The following is a 22,723-nucleotide window of genomic DNA, read 5'->3' on the forward strand; positions in this document are numbered from 1 at the left end:
GGAAGAGCGCTGGAAAAAAGTAATACGCAAAAACACTTGGAATGGATCCCTACCACACGTCCATTATGAAAACATTGCAGCAGGGAATCTATTGAAAATCAATCCAACCGCGTTGCGTTGTTCGAATAATAATAATAATAATAATAATAATAATAATAATAATAAATATATATATATATATATATATATATATATATATATATATATATATATATATATATATATATATATATATATATATATATATATATATATATATATATATATTCTTGATTGATCGGCCACTGCGTCTGCCCCGCCCCTAAATGCAAATCACTCAATATTATGGTAAAAAAAAACAAAAAACACACGATTGGAAATGTTGGGCCAATTGATTTCATTGATTTCTGACAGATTAATCGAATTTACCAGGGACTGAATGAAATCGATAAGTGTGTGGCCACCTTAACTCAGCGCCTTTCAGTAGTGGTGCAAAGCTGTAGGACTTGTGTAAAGGGGTACACACACACACACACACACACACACACACACACACACACACACACACACACACACACACACACACACACACACACACACGTGGCCAGCAGCATTGTCATGGTAACGCACCTCACCACTGATCATCCATATCACCTTTTTCCATTAGCTGTGCGGAGGTAATGTGGCTGATCCCTGTGGCCTGAGCGGAAGGTGGAGTGAAGCTGGGGTGCCAACATCTCCTGGCACTGGTGTGAGGAGGAAGTGACCGGCAACCGGAGGGAGGGACGTGCTGTAGCCATGGGCAGGGACAGAGAACATTGTTACGTGGAGCAGAAGCGTGGCAGAGGGAATCCTGGTATCCGTTTTATTCCGACACTTGGATTAAAGGAGGCAGATGCCGTGGCATACCGGATCCGATGGCGGGGCTGCCAGCGGCAGCCAAACACTCCCTTGGTCCGACATCAGGAGCGATGGGCCAGATTTAACAAGAGTGTCTGAGACAAAATATTAGTAGGTTTTTAGAAATCCATGCAGAACTGTCTCAGGCATCTTCAGAAATCATTAGATAGTTGATTCCTTCTAAGACTGTTGTAAAATAGGAGGAGCTAGGAAGGTCTCTCAGACAGCGCAGGGGAATTGCTTTTGCTGAGGTAACCAACACTCCTGCTGTATTGATAGCAGCAGGCAATGAGGAGGAATTCAGCAGGTGGGAGGAGCACAACACAAATCATGTATAGCCTGCACTCTACAATCATGTCTAGCCGGTAATTCTACATTTGTAGAACTGCTATCAAATACTTCTTAATCTGCGCCAGTTTAGGGATGGATTTGCACTTTTCTTAACTGCAGTGCAGCTCTAGAAATTCATGCTAAACTGCCACTATCGCCTAGGATTTAAGAAGGTTCTTATCATGCAGAACTGTTCTACCTGCTGGTTAGAACAGATTAAGAAGAAAAAACTGTCTGTAATGAGTTGATAAATCTCCCCCTCTGGCACGTCTGACAATGGAGCAGAAAGTGTTAAAAAACAACAACTTAGGGCTGGTGCGGATCCGTTTGGTCAATGTATCTCAATGGGGTGGTTCACACTAGAGCGGGAGGCGTTTTGCAGAAACGAATCCTCCCGGGGTGAGGTAAAGACGTAAAGCCGGCACCATCCAGTTGTATAATGCTCTTTTATTTGTAGTACATAGTAGTTTTCTGTGACTACTATGTACTACAAATAAAAGAGCATTATACAACTGGATGGTGCCGGCTTTACGTCTCTACATTAAATATCCGACTGGTTACCGGATAGCCTGGGCACATCCTACTTATCTCATTGGACGGAGTGCTGCTTTCCTTTCACAGCATTACTCCCGGGGTGAGGCATTTTTTGGATTGTGGATGCGTTTCTGCCTCAATGTTAAGTATAGGAAAAACGCAAACCGCTCTGAAAAACGCCAGTTCAGAGCCGTTTTCCAGGCGTTTTTGTTACAGTAGCTGTTCAGTAACAGCTTTACTGTAACAATACATGAAATCTACTACACCAAAAACGCTCCACAAAACCGCAAAATGCTAGCTGAAACGCTAAAGAAGAAAAAGCGTTTCAAAATCTGCTAGCATTTTGCGGATCTGCTAGCGGGTTTTGGTGTGCACCGGGCCGCAGTGAGAGGGATGTGGAGGCTGCCATATTTATTTCCATATAAGCATACCTCCCAACAATTTAAACTAAGAAACCGGGACACTGGCCACACCTCTAACCACACGCCTACCATAGATTTTGAAGATTTTTTTTTTTTAAATAATATTTATGCCCTTATTTTGTTTTAATAAATATACCCTCATACACCCTGCCCATGGGTGGGGAGGAGGGTAAGGGGACTCTGGGGAGGATGGGTGCCACTGCACGAAAAAAAAAAAAAAATGATCGAGGCGCCAGCTGCGCCTAAGTGGTATGCGGGATGCGGCCATAGCATTACTACCTCCCTCCCTCCTTCCCTTGAGATCTGCCCCCCTGTGTCCCCCGTTAGCAGAGTGCGCAGCGAGCGGAGCGGGCTGTCATCTTACCTGCGTCCATGCACGAGTACCGTGTCTTCATCCAACTTCCTGCTTCCTGTGACGTCACAGGAAACATAGTGAAGCCGGACATCGGTACTCGTGCATGGACGCAGGTAATGACAGCCCGCTCCGCTCGCTGCGCACTCTGCGAACGGGGGACACAGGGGGGCAGATCTCAAGGGAAGGAGGTAGTAATGATATGGCCACATCCCGCATACCACGCGCGGCTGGCGCCTCGATCATTTTTTTTTTTTTACTGCTGCCCACTGCCGCCCGGGACTTGGGGGGCTCATAATGTGACAGCGGGAGAGCCCCCCCAAATCGTGACAGTCCCGACGAGATCGGGACGGTTGGGCCCTCTGATATAAGCAATACCAGCTGCATGACTATCCTGCTGATCCTCTGGCTAAAAGGACTAGAGGCAAAGACCCTGAACAAGCATGCAGCAGATTGGGTGTTTCTGACATTGGCAGATCTGAGAAGATTAGCTGCATGCTTGTTTCTGGGGTCATCCAGACACCGCTGCAGCCAAACAGACCAACAGGGCTGCCAGGAAACTGGTATTGCTTAATCAGTTCGCCTTTCACGTTGTTTTACCTCTCACAATTCCTTTCATTTTTGATACTTTAGCTGTGTCGTTTTGATACAGCAATAACTTATTAATTACTTATGCCATCTTAGTGATATATACGTTTTTTTTTCAGTACAATCTAGGCTTTCTTTGGGTAATAATTTATCCCAAAACTATTTTATTTTATAGTCATTTATGGGTAAAAATTGGGCATAAATACACATTTTTACCGTTCCTAATTTTCACATGACTCGTCCCATAGTTATAAAACACATAAAAATTATTATTTTTTTTTGGCCCTTGCCGGCTAAAACGATACCCCATAAGTAATATTTTATTACTAGATGAGCATGTGGCGGACCGTTGTCCCTAGCCCGCGCGTTTGTGGCGATCGGATGCGTTCGCTAAGGTGACAGTTCGGGGGCCATAGTGCTGTACAGATGCAGCGCTAGGCAACGGCACAGCGATAAATCTGTAGAGCATTGGGACCACAAACTTTTGCCCTAGTGATCGCAGTCGTCTACTTTTCAAACTTTTTTTTCTTCTAACTTTATTGAATGATTATTGCTATTAGCTAGCAACAATCATTCACAGGACCGTGCATGTTGATGTGTGCGGTCACGTGCACGTGTGGGAGCGTGTGCATGCGCGGCAGCGGCTTTTAATGCAGGACGTAGATTCTACGTCCTGAAACATACAGCAGCACTAATTAGGACGTAGAATTAGTGTTGCCAACTCATCCCTTCAAATACGGCCGCTTATGAATTATACATGTCTTGTGGCTAGTTAGATGCAGTTTAGGCACGGATTATGTGTGAGGAGGAGGATAGATACAATTGTTTTTCTCATCAGTTTATTTTCACCTCGGACCCTGAACAGTGGGAGAAGGGAGAATGTTCAGTCTTTAAAAAACCGCGCATGCGCAGGAGGCTTATTATTATTAAGTATTTATATAGCGCCGACATCTTCCGCAGCGCTGTACAGCGTATATAGTCTAGTCCAGGCTTTCTCAACCAGGGTTCCTTGAGGACTCTGCAGGGGTTCCTTGGCGTTTTACCACATTGTGGGGGAAGTATAATAGAGTACATTATAATAGGTGGTACTGTAACAAGAAGCACTAAATTGGGGGGTCAGGAGACAGTATAATGAGTGGCAGTGTAATAGGAGATAGTGAAATTAGCAGCCTAACCTATTTAAAGACCACACCTCCTGAAAAATAAATGTAAGGGTTCCTCGAGATCCAAAAGTTATTTGCAGGGTTCCTCCATGGTAAGAAGGTTGAGAAAGGCTGGTCTAGTCACTAACTGTCCATCAGAGGAGCTCACAATCTAATCCCTACCACATATGTATCGTGTATGTATAGTAGCCTAGGGCCAATTTAGGGGGAAGCCAATTAACATATCTGTATGTTTTGGGGATGTGGGAGGGAACTGGAGTGCCCGGAGAAAACCCACACAGACATGGGGAGAACATACAAACCCTTGCAGATGTTAACCTGGCTAGGCAGGGACCTAGCGCTACAAGGCAAGAGTGCTAACCACTACGCTTATGGCGATGCCGGCATGATTGAGCCGGGTACACTGACAGGCCACGCATGCGCAGTTGCGCATGAGTTTGCCCAAAGAGCCGCCAGCAGGACCACGGAAGGGACCCAGAGGACGCCGAGGGACATTGCGGTCTATGGGGACTGGAGGAAGCCCCAGGCAAGTCTAGATTTGTTTTTTTCACTGTTCAGAGTCCCTTTAAGGCGCTTTTATCTGTTGACAATTGTACACACAGGCAGGCGCACAGTCGCGCACACACACGAACACACAGAGTGAGTCCAGCCGGAAAAAGCCATGTTATTTTCAGCCGTAGCTGTGCGATCGCATCCCCCGAGCTCACACGTGGGCGAGGAGAGACTACAGGGGAATCATTAGGTTTGGTTACGCTGCACAGTTACCCGGAGGTGTGGCCACGCCCCCGGCCTCCCCTGAGGGAAGACTCCATTGTTTATTCCATCATGTGGCTCATACAACACACAGCATATTATTTACTGACATTAGCCTCTGTTTTCATACATCACAAGATGAGGACGACACAGATGTATATACACCGCTGTCTAAAATCACTTTACCTCAAGCCCTGATCATTAATGCAATACACCTGGATTATTGATTCTACACCATGCCACAGCATATTACAGCATGCCACTTGTGATGTGTACGGTATAAGCTGTAACTCTCTACTTATACGGATAGTAAACTAGCTCGGCTACCTCCAGTATGTACAGTATAAGCTGTAATGCTCAGCTTATACTGATAGTAAACTAGCTGCAGTGTGTGCTGATCTCTGTTACCTCCAGTATGTACAGGATAAGGTGTAACTCTCTGCTTATACTGATAGTAAACTAGCGGCAGTGTGTGCCGATCTCTGCTACCTCCAGTATGTATTGGGTAAGCTGCAACTCTCTGCTTATACTGATAGTAAACTAGCGGCAGTGTGTGCCGATCTCTGCTACCTCCAGTATGTATTGGGTAAGCTGCAACTCTCTGCTTATACTGATAGTAAACCAGCTGCAGTGTGTACTGATCTCTGCTACCTCCAGTATGTACAGTATACAGTAAGCTGTAACTCTCTGCTTATACTGATAGTAAACTAGCTGCAGTGTGTGCGGATCTCTGCTAACCCCAGTATGTACAGTATAAGCTGTAACTCTCTGCTTATACTGATAGTAAACTATTTGTAGTGTGTGCTGATCTCTGCTACCTCGAGTATGTACCATTCGGCTGCCGACTATTGTTGGTGGCTGAATAGCGATGCTTTTTTCATAATTTGGGCTCCGTCTTTTGCCGGCATCCAAATTACCCTCCGAGTACCGGTATAGCCGCAATTCACACTACAGTCTATAGCAACGCCCACACGTCTGGCACCCTTTTTGCCAGTCTCACCACCCAATGGGATACTCATACTTTTTATTTTATGCCACCGGTGTTTGCCTAGGTGCTGAGGCCATACAAAACCTAACAGTGTTAAACTGGGGAAAGGGTAAGAGAACGGGAACAATAATTTGTATCTTGGTCTCATGTGCAGTGTGAAATCAATAACGTCATAAATAGAGATGTGGCGAACTGTTCCCGAACCGTTCGCCGGCGAACATCTACAAATCTCTGGGGCTCTTACTACTTCAGGGTCGCACTGACCCGGAGTAGTACGCCTGCGCTGCCCGGCGGAGCGCGTCCTAGATCGTGCTCCTGTCGCCGGGCACTCTCTGCGCATGTGTGTGACGTCATGAACGACGTCACGCTCATGCGCAGAGAATGCCCGGCAACAGGAGCACGATCTAGGACGCGCTCCGCCGGGCAGCGCAGGCGTACTACTCCGGGTCGCACTGAAGTAGTAAGAGCTCCAGGGATGTTCGCTGGGCGAACAGTTCGCCACATCTCTAGTCATAAATAGTATATGGCTGGGTGCACACTTAGTGCGTGAACCGTCACATTTTTATGCGTTTGTGCATTTGTATTGCGTTTTCCATGCGTTTGCGTTTTTTGTTTCCGAACATGCTTTTTTTTGCATTTTGCATGTGTTTTAATGCGTTTGCATATACAAAACGCATATACGTTTTGTATGCGTTTTCTATTGCGTTTTATGCAATTCACTAGGAAGTCAACAGGAAGCAGAAATACATTAGAAAACAGCTTTTTTTTTCCAAAAACAAATATAAAAACACATGAAAAATGCATACAAACCGCATTACCTTGTGCCACGATGGGCTTTCATTATGTATGTTTTTGATGCGTTTTTTTAAAAACACAAATGTCAAAACCATACATATGCGTTTCTTGATGTGGCCCATTGACTAACATTACATGCATAAACGCTGTGTTTTCCACAACGCTAGCGTTTCTGCTTAGTGGGTGCCCTGCCTATATTCCCACATGGGTGATGATAGTAATTGCCTTTTTACTATCATCACCCACATGTGTGGATCTAGGTTTTGCTATTATTTATGACACACACAAAAAAAAGCTATTTTTGTCGCACCGCACGAGACCAAGATATAATATATTTTTCCCGTTTTCCTACCCTTTCCCCGATTCAATAACTCATTGCAGAAAAGGTTTTAGAACAATTTAAAAAAAAATTATAATGAAGTGTGAGAATGGTGTGATAATAGTACATCATAGTAATGGCGCCGCCCTTCAGGCCAGGACGGTAATTGCAGGTTTCTTACCTTCTGCCACAAGGCTTCTCGAGAGGCCAGCGAGGAGCAGGCTGCTACAAACCAGCAGTTGCCCACCTGCCCCTGGTGCAAGTCATGTGAGCTGATCCCGTCCACAAAGAGATGCGGGTCGCTGCAGAACTCCTGCGGGGAGAACACGAGAGCGGAATTAGTCACTGCATAGAGATGGGAAAACAGAACAGATACCTCCCTTACATAGACTTTTATAAATGCCTGCAAAGCACCTCTAGCATTTGTATGTGTAGAACCAGTCATTGTTTCAAGTAAACATGAGATGAGCTGTGTGGCTCAATCTATACTTACCCGGGGCTTCCTTCAGGCCCATGAGGTGCTTTGAGTCCCTCCACATCCTCTCCGGCTGCTCCGTTCTTTCAGAAAATCTCCCGGTAATCAGGCCAGCCGCGCTCTCCTGCGCCTGCGCAGCTTGGGCACACGCCCACCCTCCTTCACGCTCCCACAACCTGGAGCATTCTGCAGCTGCGCAGTAGTACTACTAGAAGTAATAATGCGCAGGCGCAGAACTCTCCTGGGCATGAAGACCATGACTGACCTGGATACCGGGAGGATTTGTGAGAGAACAGAACAGCCGGGGAGGACATTGAAGAACTCCATGCACCTCATGGGGCTGGAGGAAGCCCGGGGTAAAGTATAAATTGGGCCACACATCTGAGGTATCTCAGGCACACTTTAAAGAGTTAATTGTGCAGTTAGCAGAGGAGCTAAACCAGGCATTTAGTCGATCCCCAAAATGCTATACACATGCAAAGCAACATTGTGTGCAATGTATTCTGGGAACACCGGAAGTAGCTGCGGGGGAATGCGGAGTTTCAGACCACTTTAAACAAGGGAACTTGTTTAAAGTGGTCTGAAACTCTGCATTCCCTCTTTGTTCTAAAATGTTGTTTACAGCATAAAATCTACTTCCACAAAAGAAAAAGAAAAATAGCAAAACAGCATTCAAACAGTTAAACACAGCACTTTGTTCTTCAGTGGAAAGTTCCTTACTTCAGTGGGCAGCTTCTGGCCGCATCAGAAGAGGTGATAACATTTTCTTTTGTTTACATTCCTTTGTCAGATACATTTAGTAAACATTAGCAAACTGCCTAAACTGAGCTGTAGTGAGCCGAGAAGCAGAAAGAGCTGAGAAGTGAATGCCCAACCCGGCCGACCAGGAAGTGGCTGCCCCGGTGCCCCCCGCATTTGTGGGCGAAAGGATTCTGACTGAGAACGGGGGGGGGGGGGGAAGCAGTGGGCATGAGGACCACTTCATACACATGCCTGCTCCCCCTGTTTTTAGTGTATTCTTTCATAGTAGATACCACAATATAAGAAAAAATAAAGTAATAGGAGCGATATCTCTCCCTTTCCCAGGCACTCCATAGGAAAACATCCTCCTTGCGACAACAGGTTTATTTTCAGAGAGATGCGTTCCTGACGCGGGGGCTCAGGGGACGCCCAGACTCAGGAAGAGACTCCTCACAACTTGCTGGGTGATTAATCACCAGAGAATTATCTGCTAAAATAGCCCGCTGGTTACTAGGATGTGGGCCTTGTGAGGTTTGTCCAGAAATACTGAGAATTCTCTGTGGAGATCATGCAGATTTTTCATTATTTCCAATACTTGTCACTGCGCTCAGAGTTACATGAATGACGCAGAAAGCAGAGCAGCCAATGGCAGCCAAGCTTCACCTATCAATAAGGAGAGACGCATTCTGATTGGTCAGAGATGGATACTGCACTCTGCCGGGTGCTTGCTGCTTAAAGGACACCTGAAGTGAGATGTATGCTATCTGTATTTCCTTTTAAAGTGAACCTCCAGACTAAAAATCTACTCAGCAGCACTGAAAAGGCTTGGAGTTTCTTTAACCGTTTCACAGCATCAGAACTTCGTTTTTCTTACCCAAGCCTCATTTATAGCTGCACAGAAGAAATCTGCCCGGGCATTTGTCCCCTGATGCTGTGCAAAGCATGATGGGATTTCTGATGTTGTTGTTCTCGTTCTGCTGTTTTTGCACAAATATGTTTGTTTTTTTTAAATTTTGAATTTGAGATTTGAAGCCTAGCGCGCAGCTGGGAGGGGTGATCCGGACACAGGACAGTTGGAACTGTGTCTCATGCTCCCTGTTACCTCCTTTCAACCAAAAAGATGGCTGCCGCCATGAAATCACAAACATTTGCCTGTTCTTTTAAAACAGGGTGGGTAAGAGATTATATTACCTATCTATTTTAACCTCCTTAGTGGTAACCCCGTGCTGGACATGAGGTAAGCCGCCGCGGAGGATATCTCAGCCCCTGGTGGTGCGATTTTCAATCTGTAAACTGCCGTATGCGCTGCTAGCACTTTGCTAGCCGCGCGTACAGCCTGATCGGCGCCGCCGCACGCAGCGGCGGAAGAGGCCCCCACCCCGCCAGAGCCCTGCGCAGCCCAGACCAATCACTCCCAGGCAGCGCAAAGGGCTGGATCGGATGCTCCTGACGTCAGGACGTCGGCTGACGTCCATGACATCATTCCAATCATAGCCATGGCGACAGGAGAAGCCAAACAGGAGTTTGCGTTCTTTACGCAATCTCCTGTTTGCTGTTGTTGCCGGCGGCGATCGGACTAGAGGGACACATGCGCCCTCTAGTGGTGTTCCATGTAGCTACCACTCAGGTAGCTACATGAAACAAAAACAAACAAACAAACAAAAAAAAAGACAAAAAAATTGCAATGCAGCCTCCTTGGCAAAAACAATGTACCGCCAAGGAGGTTAATTCACAAAACTAATGTAACTTGATGACTATATGTTTGTTTAGGCCGAAGTTCCCCTTTAAACAATACCTGGCATCCTGCTGATCTCTTTGGCTGCAGTAGAGCCTAAATGAAATAAGCATGTGGCTAATCTAGTCAGACTTCAGTCAGAACTGCAGTAAGCAAATAGGTCAGCCTCTATATACATCCCGCTCACTTCAGGTTCCCTTTTAAAGGGCACATGAAATGGATATGGAGGCTGACACATTTATTTGCTTTTAAACAATGCAAATTGCCTGGCTGTCCTGCTGATCCTCTGCCTCTAATTCTATTAGCCACAGACCCCGAACAAGCATGCAGCAGATCAGATGTTTCATGTGTGTGATTCAGACAAACAGTCATTAACCCTCTGGACTCTAAAGGTGCCCATACATCAGAAGACTTTGCTGGCGATTGACCATCCAATTCGATCATAATCGAAGAGCATGCCTGATCAACGAAACTGGCTGCACGCATCAATCGGACAAGATGTGGGTCCGACATGCTTGATCGGGTGGGCAGTGCTAACACCATGTGATAATTGTGAATGACATACTTTAGTTACGGTTTGTTTAACATTAACCACTAGATGGCGATATAAGCATTCATGTAATAAGGACTGGCCCTGCATTTGCTTTAGCATAGACAAGAAAAATAATGTTTTATAGCGTTCATTAGAAAAGGGCACTGTGGTAATTTGTGTGCCATAGAAAGCCGATACTGGAATATTGGTAAAATTACAGATATTCAACTACTTAATCCTGATAGTAAAATAATGGTAAATTTTACTGATATTTAACCAACAAGTAACCTAACCATAGTATCAAACAATACAATACAATAACATTTCTATAGCGCTTTCCTCCCATAGGACTCAAAGCGCTTAGGCTCTCTCAGATTCAGTAATTAGTAGTAGGATGAAGCATTCACACAACAAAAGTTATATTTCTGCAAATGCCAAACAGAACAGGTGGGTTTTCAGTCTGGATTTAAACACGTCCAGGGATGGGGCTGTCCTGATCTCTTGATGTAAGGAGTTCCAAAACGTAAGGGCAGCATGACAGAAGGCTCTGGGACCAAAAGTTTCCAAGTGGACTCTGGGTATGACTAGATTATTAGAACCTGTGGATCTGAGATTGCAGGGATTGCTACGCAGCTGTAGAAGACAGAAGACCTCCCTCTACCGATACCTAAGCCTAGCCTTGCCTAATCCCCTCGCCACAAAATTTGCCAATGTTTATGCCTAACTTCAACCAACTTACTCTCACAAGAGCCCTTCCTCTGCCAAAGGCTCACCCCTAATAGATCCAGCGCCACAAAATGCCTAAACCTTACCGACTCCCCCAACTGATGCCTAACCCCAACCGTCTGCCCCCCACCCATTCCGCCAATTTTGGCATCGGAGGTGCTAAATAGCCTGCGGTGCCCTCTATTCACACTGCGGCTACAAATGGCGCACACGATTTCCACTTATTATTGATTTATAAAGCGCCAACATATTCCGTGGTGGTGTACAAAAGTAAGAAACAAACTTGGGGTACAAAATATAGACAATGGTGTACACCAATATACAAAATATAGAGCTGGCACAAAGTGCAGAATTGGTACAAAATACAGAATTGGTAATTAAAGTGGCAAAAGTAACGTAAATAAAACGTGTAACAAATTCCAAGACACAAAAAGGTGAGAGAGCCGTGCCCTTTCGAGCTTACAATCTAAAGGAATGGGGGGGGGGGGGGGGGGTATACAATAAGCATACCTAGAGGCAGTGCGTTTTTAGGTTATCTACTAGGAATGCACACTATCCAGCCAGTTACATCATGTGAGACTATTGCTCAGGAGTGTCTGTGTATATAATAAACCTGAGCCCTGAGCATATATAGAATAAGGGCGTAGTCATCCTACAGAGGCTCTGCACGCTGTCACACAGAAAACTAAACATCCTGTCATGTGACAAACTGGTATTCTGCTCACCCTCATCTGCACTCAGCTACTACTGTCTGCAGACGTGAGATCTTCTCATCTATTCTGCTCACCCTCATCTGCACTCGGCTACTATTGTCTGCAGACGTGAGATCTTACCCATCTATTCTGCTCACCCTTATCTGCACTCGGCTACTACTGTCTGCAGACGTGAGATCTTCCCATCTATTCTGCTCACCCTCATCTGCACTCGGCTACTATTGTCTGCAGACGTGAGATCTTCCCATCTATTCTGCTCACCCTCATCTGCACTCGGCTACTACTGTCTGCAGACGTGAGATCTTCCCATCTATTCTGCTCACCCTCATCTGCACTTGGCTACTATTGTCTGCAGACGTGAGATCTTCCCATCTATACTGCTCTCCCACATCTGCACTCGGCTACTACTGTCTGCAGACGTGAGATCTTCCCATCTATTCTGCTCACCCTCATCTGCACTCGGCTACTACTGTCTGCAGACGTGAGATCTTCCCATCTATTCTGCTCACCCTCATCTGCACTTGGCTAATATTGTCTGCAGACGTGAGATCTTCCCATCTATTCTGCTCACCCTCATCTGCACTCGGCTACTATTGTCTGCAGACGTGAGATCTTCCCATCTATTCTGCTCACCCTCATCTGCACTCGGCTACTATTGTCTGCAGACGTGAGATCTTCCCATCTATTCTGCTCACCCTCATCTGCACTCGGCTACTACTGTCTGCAGACGTGAGATCTTCCCATCTATTCTGCTCACCCTCATCTGCACTCGGCTACTACTGTCTGCAGACGTGAGATCTTCCCATCTATTCTGCTCACCCTCATCTGCACTCGGCTACTATTGTCTGCAGACGTGAGATCTTCCCATCTATTCTGCTCACCCTCATCTGCACTCGGCTACTACTGTCTGCAGACGTGAGATCTTCCCATCTATTCTGCTCACCCTCATCTGCACTCGGCTACTACTGTCTGCAGATGTGAGATCTTCCCATCTATTCTGCTCACCCTCATCTGCACTCGGCTACTATTGTCTGCAGACGTGAGATCTTCCCATCTATTCTGCTCACCCTCATCTGCACTCGGCTACTACTGTCTGCAGACGTGAGATCTTCCCATCTATTCTGCTCACCCTCATCTGCACTCGGCTACTACTGTCTGCAGACGTGAGATCTTCCCATCTATACTGCTCACCCACATCTGCACTTGGCTAATATTGTCTGCAGACGTGAGATCTTCCCATCGATTCTTCTCACCCTCATCTGCACTCGGCTACATAGCTCCCAACTGTCCCTTTTTCGGAGGGACAGTCCCTTTTTGGGAGCCCTGTCCCTCTGTCCCTCTTTCACCCTCATTTCTCCCTCTTTCAGGACTTTGTCCCTCTTTCTATATAAATATACATATTTCTATACTAAAAATATGTTTAATTGACTCTAAACTTTATTCCCATCCTTTAAATTGATATAATACAAATTTTAAAATGTTACTATGAAGAAAAATGAACCAGGATAGAAAGAACCAGTGTGGTTTGAATTATAAAACAACATATTTTTCTTATGAAATTTTTATGGTATGCGTGATTAGAGGTGTGGTGAGGGCATGGCCAGGGGTGTGAAAGGGGCGTGGCTTAAGTGTCCCTTTTTCTCATCTCAAAAAGTTGGGAGGTATGTACTATTGTCTGCAGACGTGAGATCTTCACTGGTTCTGACCAAATATGTGAGACTATTGCTCAGGAGTTGTCTGTGTATATAATAAACCTGTGCCCTGAGCATATACATATAAAATAAGGGTGTAGTCATCCTACAGAGGCTCAGCATGCTGTCACACAGAAAACTAAACATCCCTCATGTGATAAACAGTGACTCATTGTCACTTGTCACTGTGCTGCCAGTGGCTGAAGGTGGCCATGCATGGTTTGATCTGCAACCCAGCCCCAGTGCACAGGGCCGGGCCGAGGCATAGGCTGGAGAGGCTCCAGCCTCAGGGCGCAGTGTAGGAGGAGGCGCACAATTCATTCAGCTGTCATTCCTAATTGTGTTTGAAGCAGAAAGAAATAAGAAAAGGAGATACATGGAAGTGATTACAAGCCAGATAACTAGAGATTAAGGTGTTGAGGGGGTTGGGGGCTGTGGGATGCCTCTTAGTCTAATAGCAATCAGTGTGTGGCGGCTGGGGTGGCAGGGATGGAGGGGCGCACTTTGGTGTCTCAGCCTTGGGTGCTGGAGGACCTTGTCCCGGCTCTGCCAGTGCACACCAAAAACCGCTAGCAGATCTGCAAAACGTTAGAGGTTTTTGATTTCAGAGCGATTCTAGGCATGTTTAGAGAGGTTTTCTAAACATGCCTAGCGTTTTTTGGAGCGTTTTTGTGGAGCAGATTACAAATATTGTTACAGTAAAGCTGTTACTGAACAGCTTCTGTAACAAAAACGTCGGGAAAACAGCTCTGATCGCCTTTTTTAGAGCAGTTTTCCACTTTCCTAAACTTTACATTGAGGCAGAAATGCCTCAGAAATCAAAAAAAATGCTGCAGCTCCTGAGCATTTGTGGAAAAAACGATCCGCTCTGGTGTGCACCAGCCTATTCACTTTCATTAGCCAAGCGGTTTTCCCTCTGCAAGTGTTTTAAAAAAAACGCTCCAGAACCGCTCTGGTGTGCAACAGCCCAAAGAGGGATTTCTTTCCTGCCCACACACTGCTCAGCTATTCCAATTGACTTCAGCCTGAAATCTATTGGAAATTGTCCAAATGTCCAAACCCCGCCCACCCAGTGTATATGTGCCAACGCAGACGGCTGTACCATGTGAGACCAGTGTATGACGTGATGTTGCTACATGCGCCGGTGTCACATGGTACAGTGGCTTACTGTGATACCTGACACTGGAGGACAGGTGAGCTCTCAACATTGCACACGAGGGCATGGGGGGGGGGGGGGGGGGGGGGAGTGGAAAAACACATACAATTAAGGGTCACACCGGCCAGGGGTCCATCGGTCGGTCGTCTGGAATGCAACCTATGTTCCTCAGATTTGATAAATTGTTGGATTGCAAGGTAGAACGGTCCACGAAATTGAGCAATGTCTGGGCATGCTAAAACTGCCCGGTTACTGTCCTCCAGGCCCACGTCCAGTACCGGAACACAGCCACAAAGCAACTGGCAACTGCGAAAACCCAACAAGCGCTCCCTGCCCAAGCCAGCCGGATCTGTGGAAAGGCCACACATGCGGGGGCTGGACCTTAAAGGGACCCTGAGCTGTTCTTAAAGGGACTCCAAGCACCGCTTATGGGCATGCCTTTAAGCCAGACGACTTCCAACAAAGTCGTGCTATGACCCCTCTGGAGGAGCCTCTTGCAATGGCCATGCGTGTCACTTCCTCTTCCTGCTTCATTCAGTGATGCACTTCTCTAACAGAGAAGACAAGGATGACCCGTAAGTTATAACATAGCCAAGATGGCAGCTGCGATTTGAAATTGAACGAAAACTATTTGGTGTAGAATGACGATTCAGGCATCAAATGAAAGAGGAGAGCACAAGCTACAGAAAAGTATGCATCTTTAAGTACTTTGCAGTACTGGTCAGTCTTAAAGGCATACCCATGAGAGGTGCTCGGAGTCCCTTTAAAATAAAAAAAAAAAAACCTTACCTGGGGCTTTCTCCAGCTCCCCGTAGCCACCACCGAAGTGCGCCCTCCGCACCATCACGCTAGGTGCCGTCAGCCTCCTGCACATACGCAGTATTTAGAGTACCACGCATGCGCACGAGGCTGGCGGCACCAGGCGCGATGGGCTTGCTTCGGGAGTGCACACGGGCGACTTGTGTGGGCTACGTGGCGCTGGAGGAAGCACCAGGTAAGTCCAGAGTTTGATTTTAATAACAGGGTCTCTTTAAAGTGGAACTGTAATGCAAATCAAATAATGAATACAATTGCTTATTGTTAACAATATTCATTAATAGATTATTTAGTTAGTGTTTGCACAGTGTAAAATCTTTCCGTTCCCTGATTTACATCCTAAAATTTATCACTGGTGTTGACATCTTCAGTTCTGCCAGGTGAACTGTGTGGAATGTTAGCTAAACACACACACACACACAAAAAGCAACCCCCCCCCCAAAAAAAAAATAAAAAGTGACCTTTAATAAGTACTTCAAGTCCTACCCCATAGGGCCATATTAATCCATGCCATGCACTGATGAGGGCCAACCAATTTGAAACAATCTGTATGCACACTGGATTAGTATAATATGAACAAGCTGACACATTACATTAAAGCAGATCTGGAAGTGTGGTTAGCTTAAAAGGGACAACAATGGGTGATTTGCATATTCAGCAGTGATGCATTTTGGGGCACATCATAAACTCACTGTAACCTGAATTATCACAAATACCTTCTGTTATAAGTAGGAAAATGTCTGCTTTGAATAAGTGCAAGAGAGAGAGCCGGCCAAGTTTCTGTTTAACTGATTACAAAGCAAGATTATCTCGGTCAACAGAAATGTTTACCAAGGGCTGTGTTGTTATTTTGGCTGAACACCTGGAAATGTACTTACAGATGACTCACATCCAATGCACTATTTAAAACATTTGTCCAACATTAACCCATTAGGGGATAGCTGTGGCTTTATGCCTGATACACACCAAGCAATTACCCAGAAGATAGGCATGTCAAATTGATTATTTACGACAGGTCTGATCTGATTTACATTTTTTTGATCGATCTTGTACTAAAGTGATCGGAAATTCGTTCAGAAAGAAAGATTGGAAATGAGATTGGAAATAATCGATTTGACCCGTCATCTGCTGGGATATTGCATGGTGTGAAGCAAGCATAAGGCCACAGTGGCGTGTTGCTGTGCTGCGTAACGGATATTTTAACATGGCTTACCGCAGCGCTATGCACCACCAGTGTGATGATCACAGTGCGGCGGATGCGTTGCGGCATAACGGGGGTGTGGCTCAGTAACACACTGCACCGTAAAATGCGCGAGTTAACTGTAAATGTGAAGCATACATTTCATTGACTGTATGCTTCACTGTACCTGATGCCACGCAAGTATAACGCGCAGCGCCGCTGTCTCGATCCGTTGCATTGCGTTCTTACCATCAGAGGGAGCACAGCCCGTGTGAACGTGGCCTAAAACTGGGCTTCTGAAGCCTTGTACAAACGTATGGCAAGTTCGGCCGAGATGGTCACTTGGTTTTGAGAAACCACCACGTGTACAGCTGCCCCACAGCGTATTCAGAGAACTGCCACGGTAAATGGCTAAGCAATCACCAATGAACAAGCCCACTGCACCCAGCTGGATAGTCATGCATTGCCTCATCGTCTGGTTGACGCATACATGTAAAAACGGCCCCGGGAAATTTGGGCGCTGGGCAAAGCTGAAAGACAGCTCACCCTACTCCTACAAAAGTCCCAGCGGCGTTCATTACTATTCCTTCTCCAGGCCGCCGTGGACAATGGGGAAAGACTGTTTCTATAGTCATTTCAGCTCCGTGTTTTGATGGCACCCAAAATATTGAGCACTGCTACAGCCGTAATCCACATTATTGCACCTAAATTCCCTGCACTGTTTGTGCCTGTCTTGCCCATTGGCGATATATGGTGCTCAAACAGTGCCCTTATTCAATTCACTTTTTCTTCTAGTTGATATTTTCTCACGTTTCTTATCAATAAAATGCCTTTTAAAGGGAAGGTCTGAGCAGAATGAAAAATATTAAAAAAAAAAAAAAAAAAAATCTAAAAATTTACTTACCTGGAGCTTCCTCCAGCCCCTTGCAGCCCATCTGTCCCTCGCCGCAGCTCCGGTGTCCCAGGATCCCCTCCCTTGCAGATGCCGACCTCGCTAGGTCGGCATCTTCTGCGCCTGCGTGAGCATCGCTTATGATCGCGCTCATGTGGTCTGTAATGTTCTGCGCAGTATTTCTGCACCTGCGCTGAACGCTCCAGGCTACAGCAGCGTGGATGCAAGCATGCACAGTAGGGTCAGCATCTGCATCGAAGTGGACCCCGGGCCACCGGCTGGCAGCAGAGCTGCGGCAAGGGAAAGATAGCTGGGAAGCCCCAGGTAAGTAGATTTTTTTAAAATATATTTTAACACCCCGGATCTTCCCTTTTAAAAAGGAACTCCAGTGAAAATAATGTAATAAAAAAATTGCTTCATTTTTACAATAATTATGTATAAATGATTTACCGTAGTCAGTGTTTGCCCATTCTTTCCTCTCCCCGCTTCACATTATGACATTTATCACATGGTGGCATTTTTACTGCTGGCAGGTGATGTAGCTCCTGCCTGCTTTTTGGCATTTGGAAACCGCTATTTCCCACAATTCAACGAGGTTCACAGACAGGAAACTGCCAGGACCACTGTCCTCAGAGTTTCCTGAGGAAGGGGTTTCACCACAATATCAGTCATACAGCGGCCCCTGGTGATCCATTTCTGAAAAGGAATAGATTTCTCATGTAAAAGGGGGTATCAGCTACTGATTGGGATAAAGTTCAATTATTGGTCATGGTTTCTCTTTAAGCCACCAAGAAGCAAGAAAATACTGAGAAGAACGTTGATAGTATTTTTCACCAGTGACGATCACCGGATGCTCTCTCTCGAAATCACAAGTGATTCAAATGAGGTTTAATTGGCGCAGGTGTGCGGCGGGGATACAGACGGTTATTTACCCATAATTCCCCCGTCCGCCCTGCGTTCCAAACAGCTTGCACTCGTCCTATTGGTTGCGTTGCAAGCCTCACACTGGCGCACTTCGTCCTTCCGGCTTAAAGGAGGAAGTGCACCGTAGTGAGGCTTGCAACATGACCAATAGGACGAGTGCAAGCTGTTTTGGACGCAGGGCGGACGGCGGAATTATGGGTAAATAACCGTCTGTATCCCCGCCGCACACCTGCGCCAATTAAACCTCATTTGAATCATGGGTAATGACTTGTGACAGCATCCGGTGAGCATCCTTGCTTTACTCCTACTTTTTTGGTACTTATTCAGCTGCAGAGCGCTGAAATGTTATTTTAAACAAAAGCTCTAAAAAAAATAATTATCTCTTATGGCCCATACTCACGGGCAACTTTTAGGGCCTGTCGCCAGCACACGTGAGCGTGTGGGCGACAGGCCGGCAACAGCTCCTCGCCAGGTCCCTCCGCGTACACACGCGGAAGAGGGACCAGCGGCGCGACGGAAGCTGTCGCCGACGTTCCTCCTCCCCCCGCCGGAAGCTCCGTATTCCTCAATGGAGGTTGCTGTCGCTAGTCCGCGTACTCAAGCGGACTAGTGACAGTTGCGGCGGAGTTGCGGCGGCAACTGTTGCCAGGCGATTGAGCAGTTCAATCGCCTGGCGACATCAGCGACGAGCGACAGTTCGGGGTGCGCGCCCGTGCAACGGCGCATACTCACAGGTGACCTGTCGCCGCAACACGCACGCGCCACGTGTTGCAGCGACAATTGTAGCCCGTGAGTATGGGCCATTAGGAGAAAGCCTCACCCTAACAATCCAGCAACAAGCCCTAAGGGTGAAACTAACATTACCCCCTCCCCCCCAAACCTGGAGACTGAAGGGACAGTGTATATTTTACCTAATCAATTATAAAGTGTTGAAATGTTATTATATACAGAAGATGAAAAAATGATCTCCCAGGAGAAAACCGGAGCCAATGTGAATTGAATAAGGAGCAATGAGAGCCTGGACTAATATGGAGTTGGCAAGCACGGTAGGTAGACAATATCAGCCGCCTGCCAAGCCCAGCGTTCACGTTTATATTTCCCATCATGACACGGGCCCTTTCCAGCGAGCTCTTTCCAGGTTGCCGGGTCGGTCTTTTCAATCGATTTCATCACATTGCGACTTTATTGTCTGCTTTTTCCCAGCGGCCAGAAACTTGATAAACTCATAATTAACACTATGTACAAATTGCTTAAATATCTGAAATACCTGGCATACGTGTATAATTCCTCCATTTCTTTTGCGCCCCCCTCTGGACAAAATGGGCATGGCGAAGCATTAGAATATGGTCATGGGTGGAGTCAAATATACAAATGCTGTTCAGATAGCCATATGTTCTCCCCCCTCCCCCCGTTTAGCCAGATGTGCTCCCTTTAGATAGCCAGATGTGACCCCACCTTTCCCCATTGATAGCCAGATGTGCCCCCTTAAGATAACCAGATGTGCCCTGCTTCTTCTGTTGCTGGTAAGGCTTCTGCGGGGGCACTTCGGGCAGCCAGTGAGCCGCCTCTGCTGCATGCAGAGGTGCAGCTGCCGTGCTGAGCGCCCTCACAGTGCTGCGCCCAGGGACATATGTACCCCTTGCCCCCCCCCCCCCCCCCCCCCATAGCTACGTCTCTGGTCACTATCACTATGTTCCCTATATGCACTGTGGGGCGGTCATGAAAAGTAATTTCAAGACAATGACAATAAAGTGCTTGAATGTCAGACACCTTTAGGTGTAAGGTTAGGGGGCAATGTTGGAGTAGGAGGGATATCTGGGGCACTGGAGACTACTCCACATTGTAAATGGTCAAAGAGATGCAAATAATTTCAACTCACATGCAAATTGTATGCACAAAGCATGCAGCCAGTGGAGTCAGGCCAGAGTCAAAGCATCTGATCTGCATGCTTATTCTGCGCCAGTGTGTTAAAGAGTACTCAAGGTAAAAATTATTTTTAAAAAACAGATACTTACCTTATGGATCCTGCAGAGGTTTCCCACTTCCTCCTGCGCAGCCCCCCCCCCCCGAACTTATTCGGCAGGTCACATGACTAAGCTCCTCTTCACGCATGCGTGCCTGCGCGAGTATGACCACGCCTGCACACTGAGCCAAAGCCACTCTTCTGCAGGCGGCTCTGTGCTACTGCGCAGATGCAGTCATGCTTGCGTGAGTGTAGCATGGCCAAGCTCCAGCCTGAGGGGACGTGTGGTCGTGATCGCCAAAAGGATACCGGGCAGCGGCATTCGTCTGCAGGAGGTCATGGAAAGCCTCTGGAGTATCTGGTTTTAGTTCATGGTTTCACTTCAAGTGCACTTTAAAGTATTAGAGGCAATTGGAATGGTTTATTAGAGAATGAAGATGGCAGCCTCCATATTCCTCTCACTTCTGGTTCCTTTTAACCATTTAAGTACCAGTGTCTTTGCCCCCTTAAGGACCAGAGACCGCTGGGTACCAGAAACCGTGGAATACAGACGAATCGCTGTAGATACTCGCCGCAACCTCTGTCCACACCGGTAACCACAGGCCACCCACCGTTTCTATGACGGCAGAGCCCTGTGAGCGGGTCAGGAGCAGATTTAATTGGCTCCTGACCCTGTCATTAATGTAAGCAACTCCCATTGGCTTACGTTGATAGACATGGCCAGGAGCCAATGAAATCTGCTCCTGACCCGCTCTCACAGGGCTCAGCCGTCATAGAAATGGTAGAGCGAGTGAGCTGCGGCGGGGAGACGGCGGCGAGATCAGCGAGAATGTGGGGCGGCGGGGAGTTGAAATCTACTCCCTGCCAGCCACAACAGCATCAAAACAGGGCGTAGATTTAAACTAGCATCGTCATTAAAGGGATACTGTAGGGGGGTCGGGGGAAAATGAGCTGAACTTACCCGGGGCTTCTAATGGTCCCCCGCAGACATCCTGTGTTGGCGCAGCCACTCCCCAATGCTCCGGCCCCGCCTCCGGTTCACTTCTGGAATTTCTGACTTTAAAGTCAGAAAACCACTGCGCCTGCGTTGCCGTGTCCTCGCTCCCGCTGATGTCACCAGGAGTGTACTGCGCAGACACAGACCATACTGGGCCTGCGCTGTGCACTCTTGATGACATCAGCGGGATCGAGGACACAGCAACGCAGGCGCAGTGGTTTTCAGACTTTAAAGTCAGAAATTCCAGAAGTGAACCGGAGGCGGGGCCAGAGCATTGGTGAGTGGCTGCGCGGGCACAGGATGTCTGCGGGGGATCATTAGAAGCCCTGGGTAAGTTCAGCTCATTTTCCCCCGACCCCCCTACAGTATCCCTTTAAATTGTTAACCAGCCCTAATTCTGACCAGTTTACATGAGCAATAATCTGAAGGACGAGGATCCTCTATAAGTCCCCCTTTATACAGAAGCCGTTATGTTCTGTAGTCGCCATTTATGGCAGAGCTAGCTATAGGCTGCAGTATCAGGAATTATATAAGAGAAGCACAGAGCCCCAGGGAAATGAACTGTACACAATCTCTTTCCTCAGGGTAATACAGAAATAATCCCTCACCACTGACACTCCCGGTGTAAACACAGCCCAGAGACGCTGACCAGACTTCAGGCCTAATCACAGAGCACAGCCACCTCAGGAAAACATCAAAAACCAGCTTAAAAAGAGCTCTGGTCTCATAAAGGAAACCACATGTGAATCCCACATCCAAACATTCACTGATTCCCAGCCACAGCAGAGAGGATTGTGGGTAAGCTGCGCCCAGGTCAATACTGCTTCATGTGAAGTGTACACAGCCACCGTCCCCTTCCCATCCGAAACCTGTCACACTCCCAGCAGTAGCGCTCTTTGCAATGTAATCTCCTGGCCTAAATTATTGGAGAAAAAAATATTCACAGTGTGGCAAGGTGAAGGTGCCCATACATCTAGCAAAGTATGGGCAGCAAGGTGGTGTAGTGGTTAGCACTATCGCCTTGCAATGCTGGGCCCCAGTTCATATCCCAGCCAGAGC

At 46.9% G+C, this 22,723-nt stretch overlaps 1 protein-coding gene across 1 annotated transcript in view; it reads right to left on the reverse strand.

The window, feature by feature from the left end:
• Positions 1-22,723, reverse strand: part of CAPN5 (calpain 5) — a 122,698-nt gene that overhangs the window by 40,938 nt on the left and 59,037 nt on the right. Inside the window, exon 3 of the mRNA XM_068266669.1 lies at positions 7,305-7,436. Coding sequence (XP_068122770.1) covers positions 7,305-7,436 — 132 coding nt within the window. The remainder of the gene's footprint in view (positions 1-7,304; positions 7,437-22,723) is intronic.

This window comes from Hyperolius riggenbachi, chromosome 2, assembly GCF_040937935.1.
Source record: "Hyperolius riggenbachi isolate aHypRig1 chromosome 2, aHypRig1.pri, whole genome shotgun sequence".
NCBI classification, from domain to species: Eukaryota; Metazoa; Chordata; class Amphibia; order Anura; family Hyperoliidae; genus Hyperolius; species Hyperolius riggenbachi.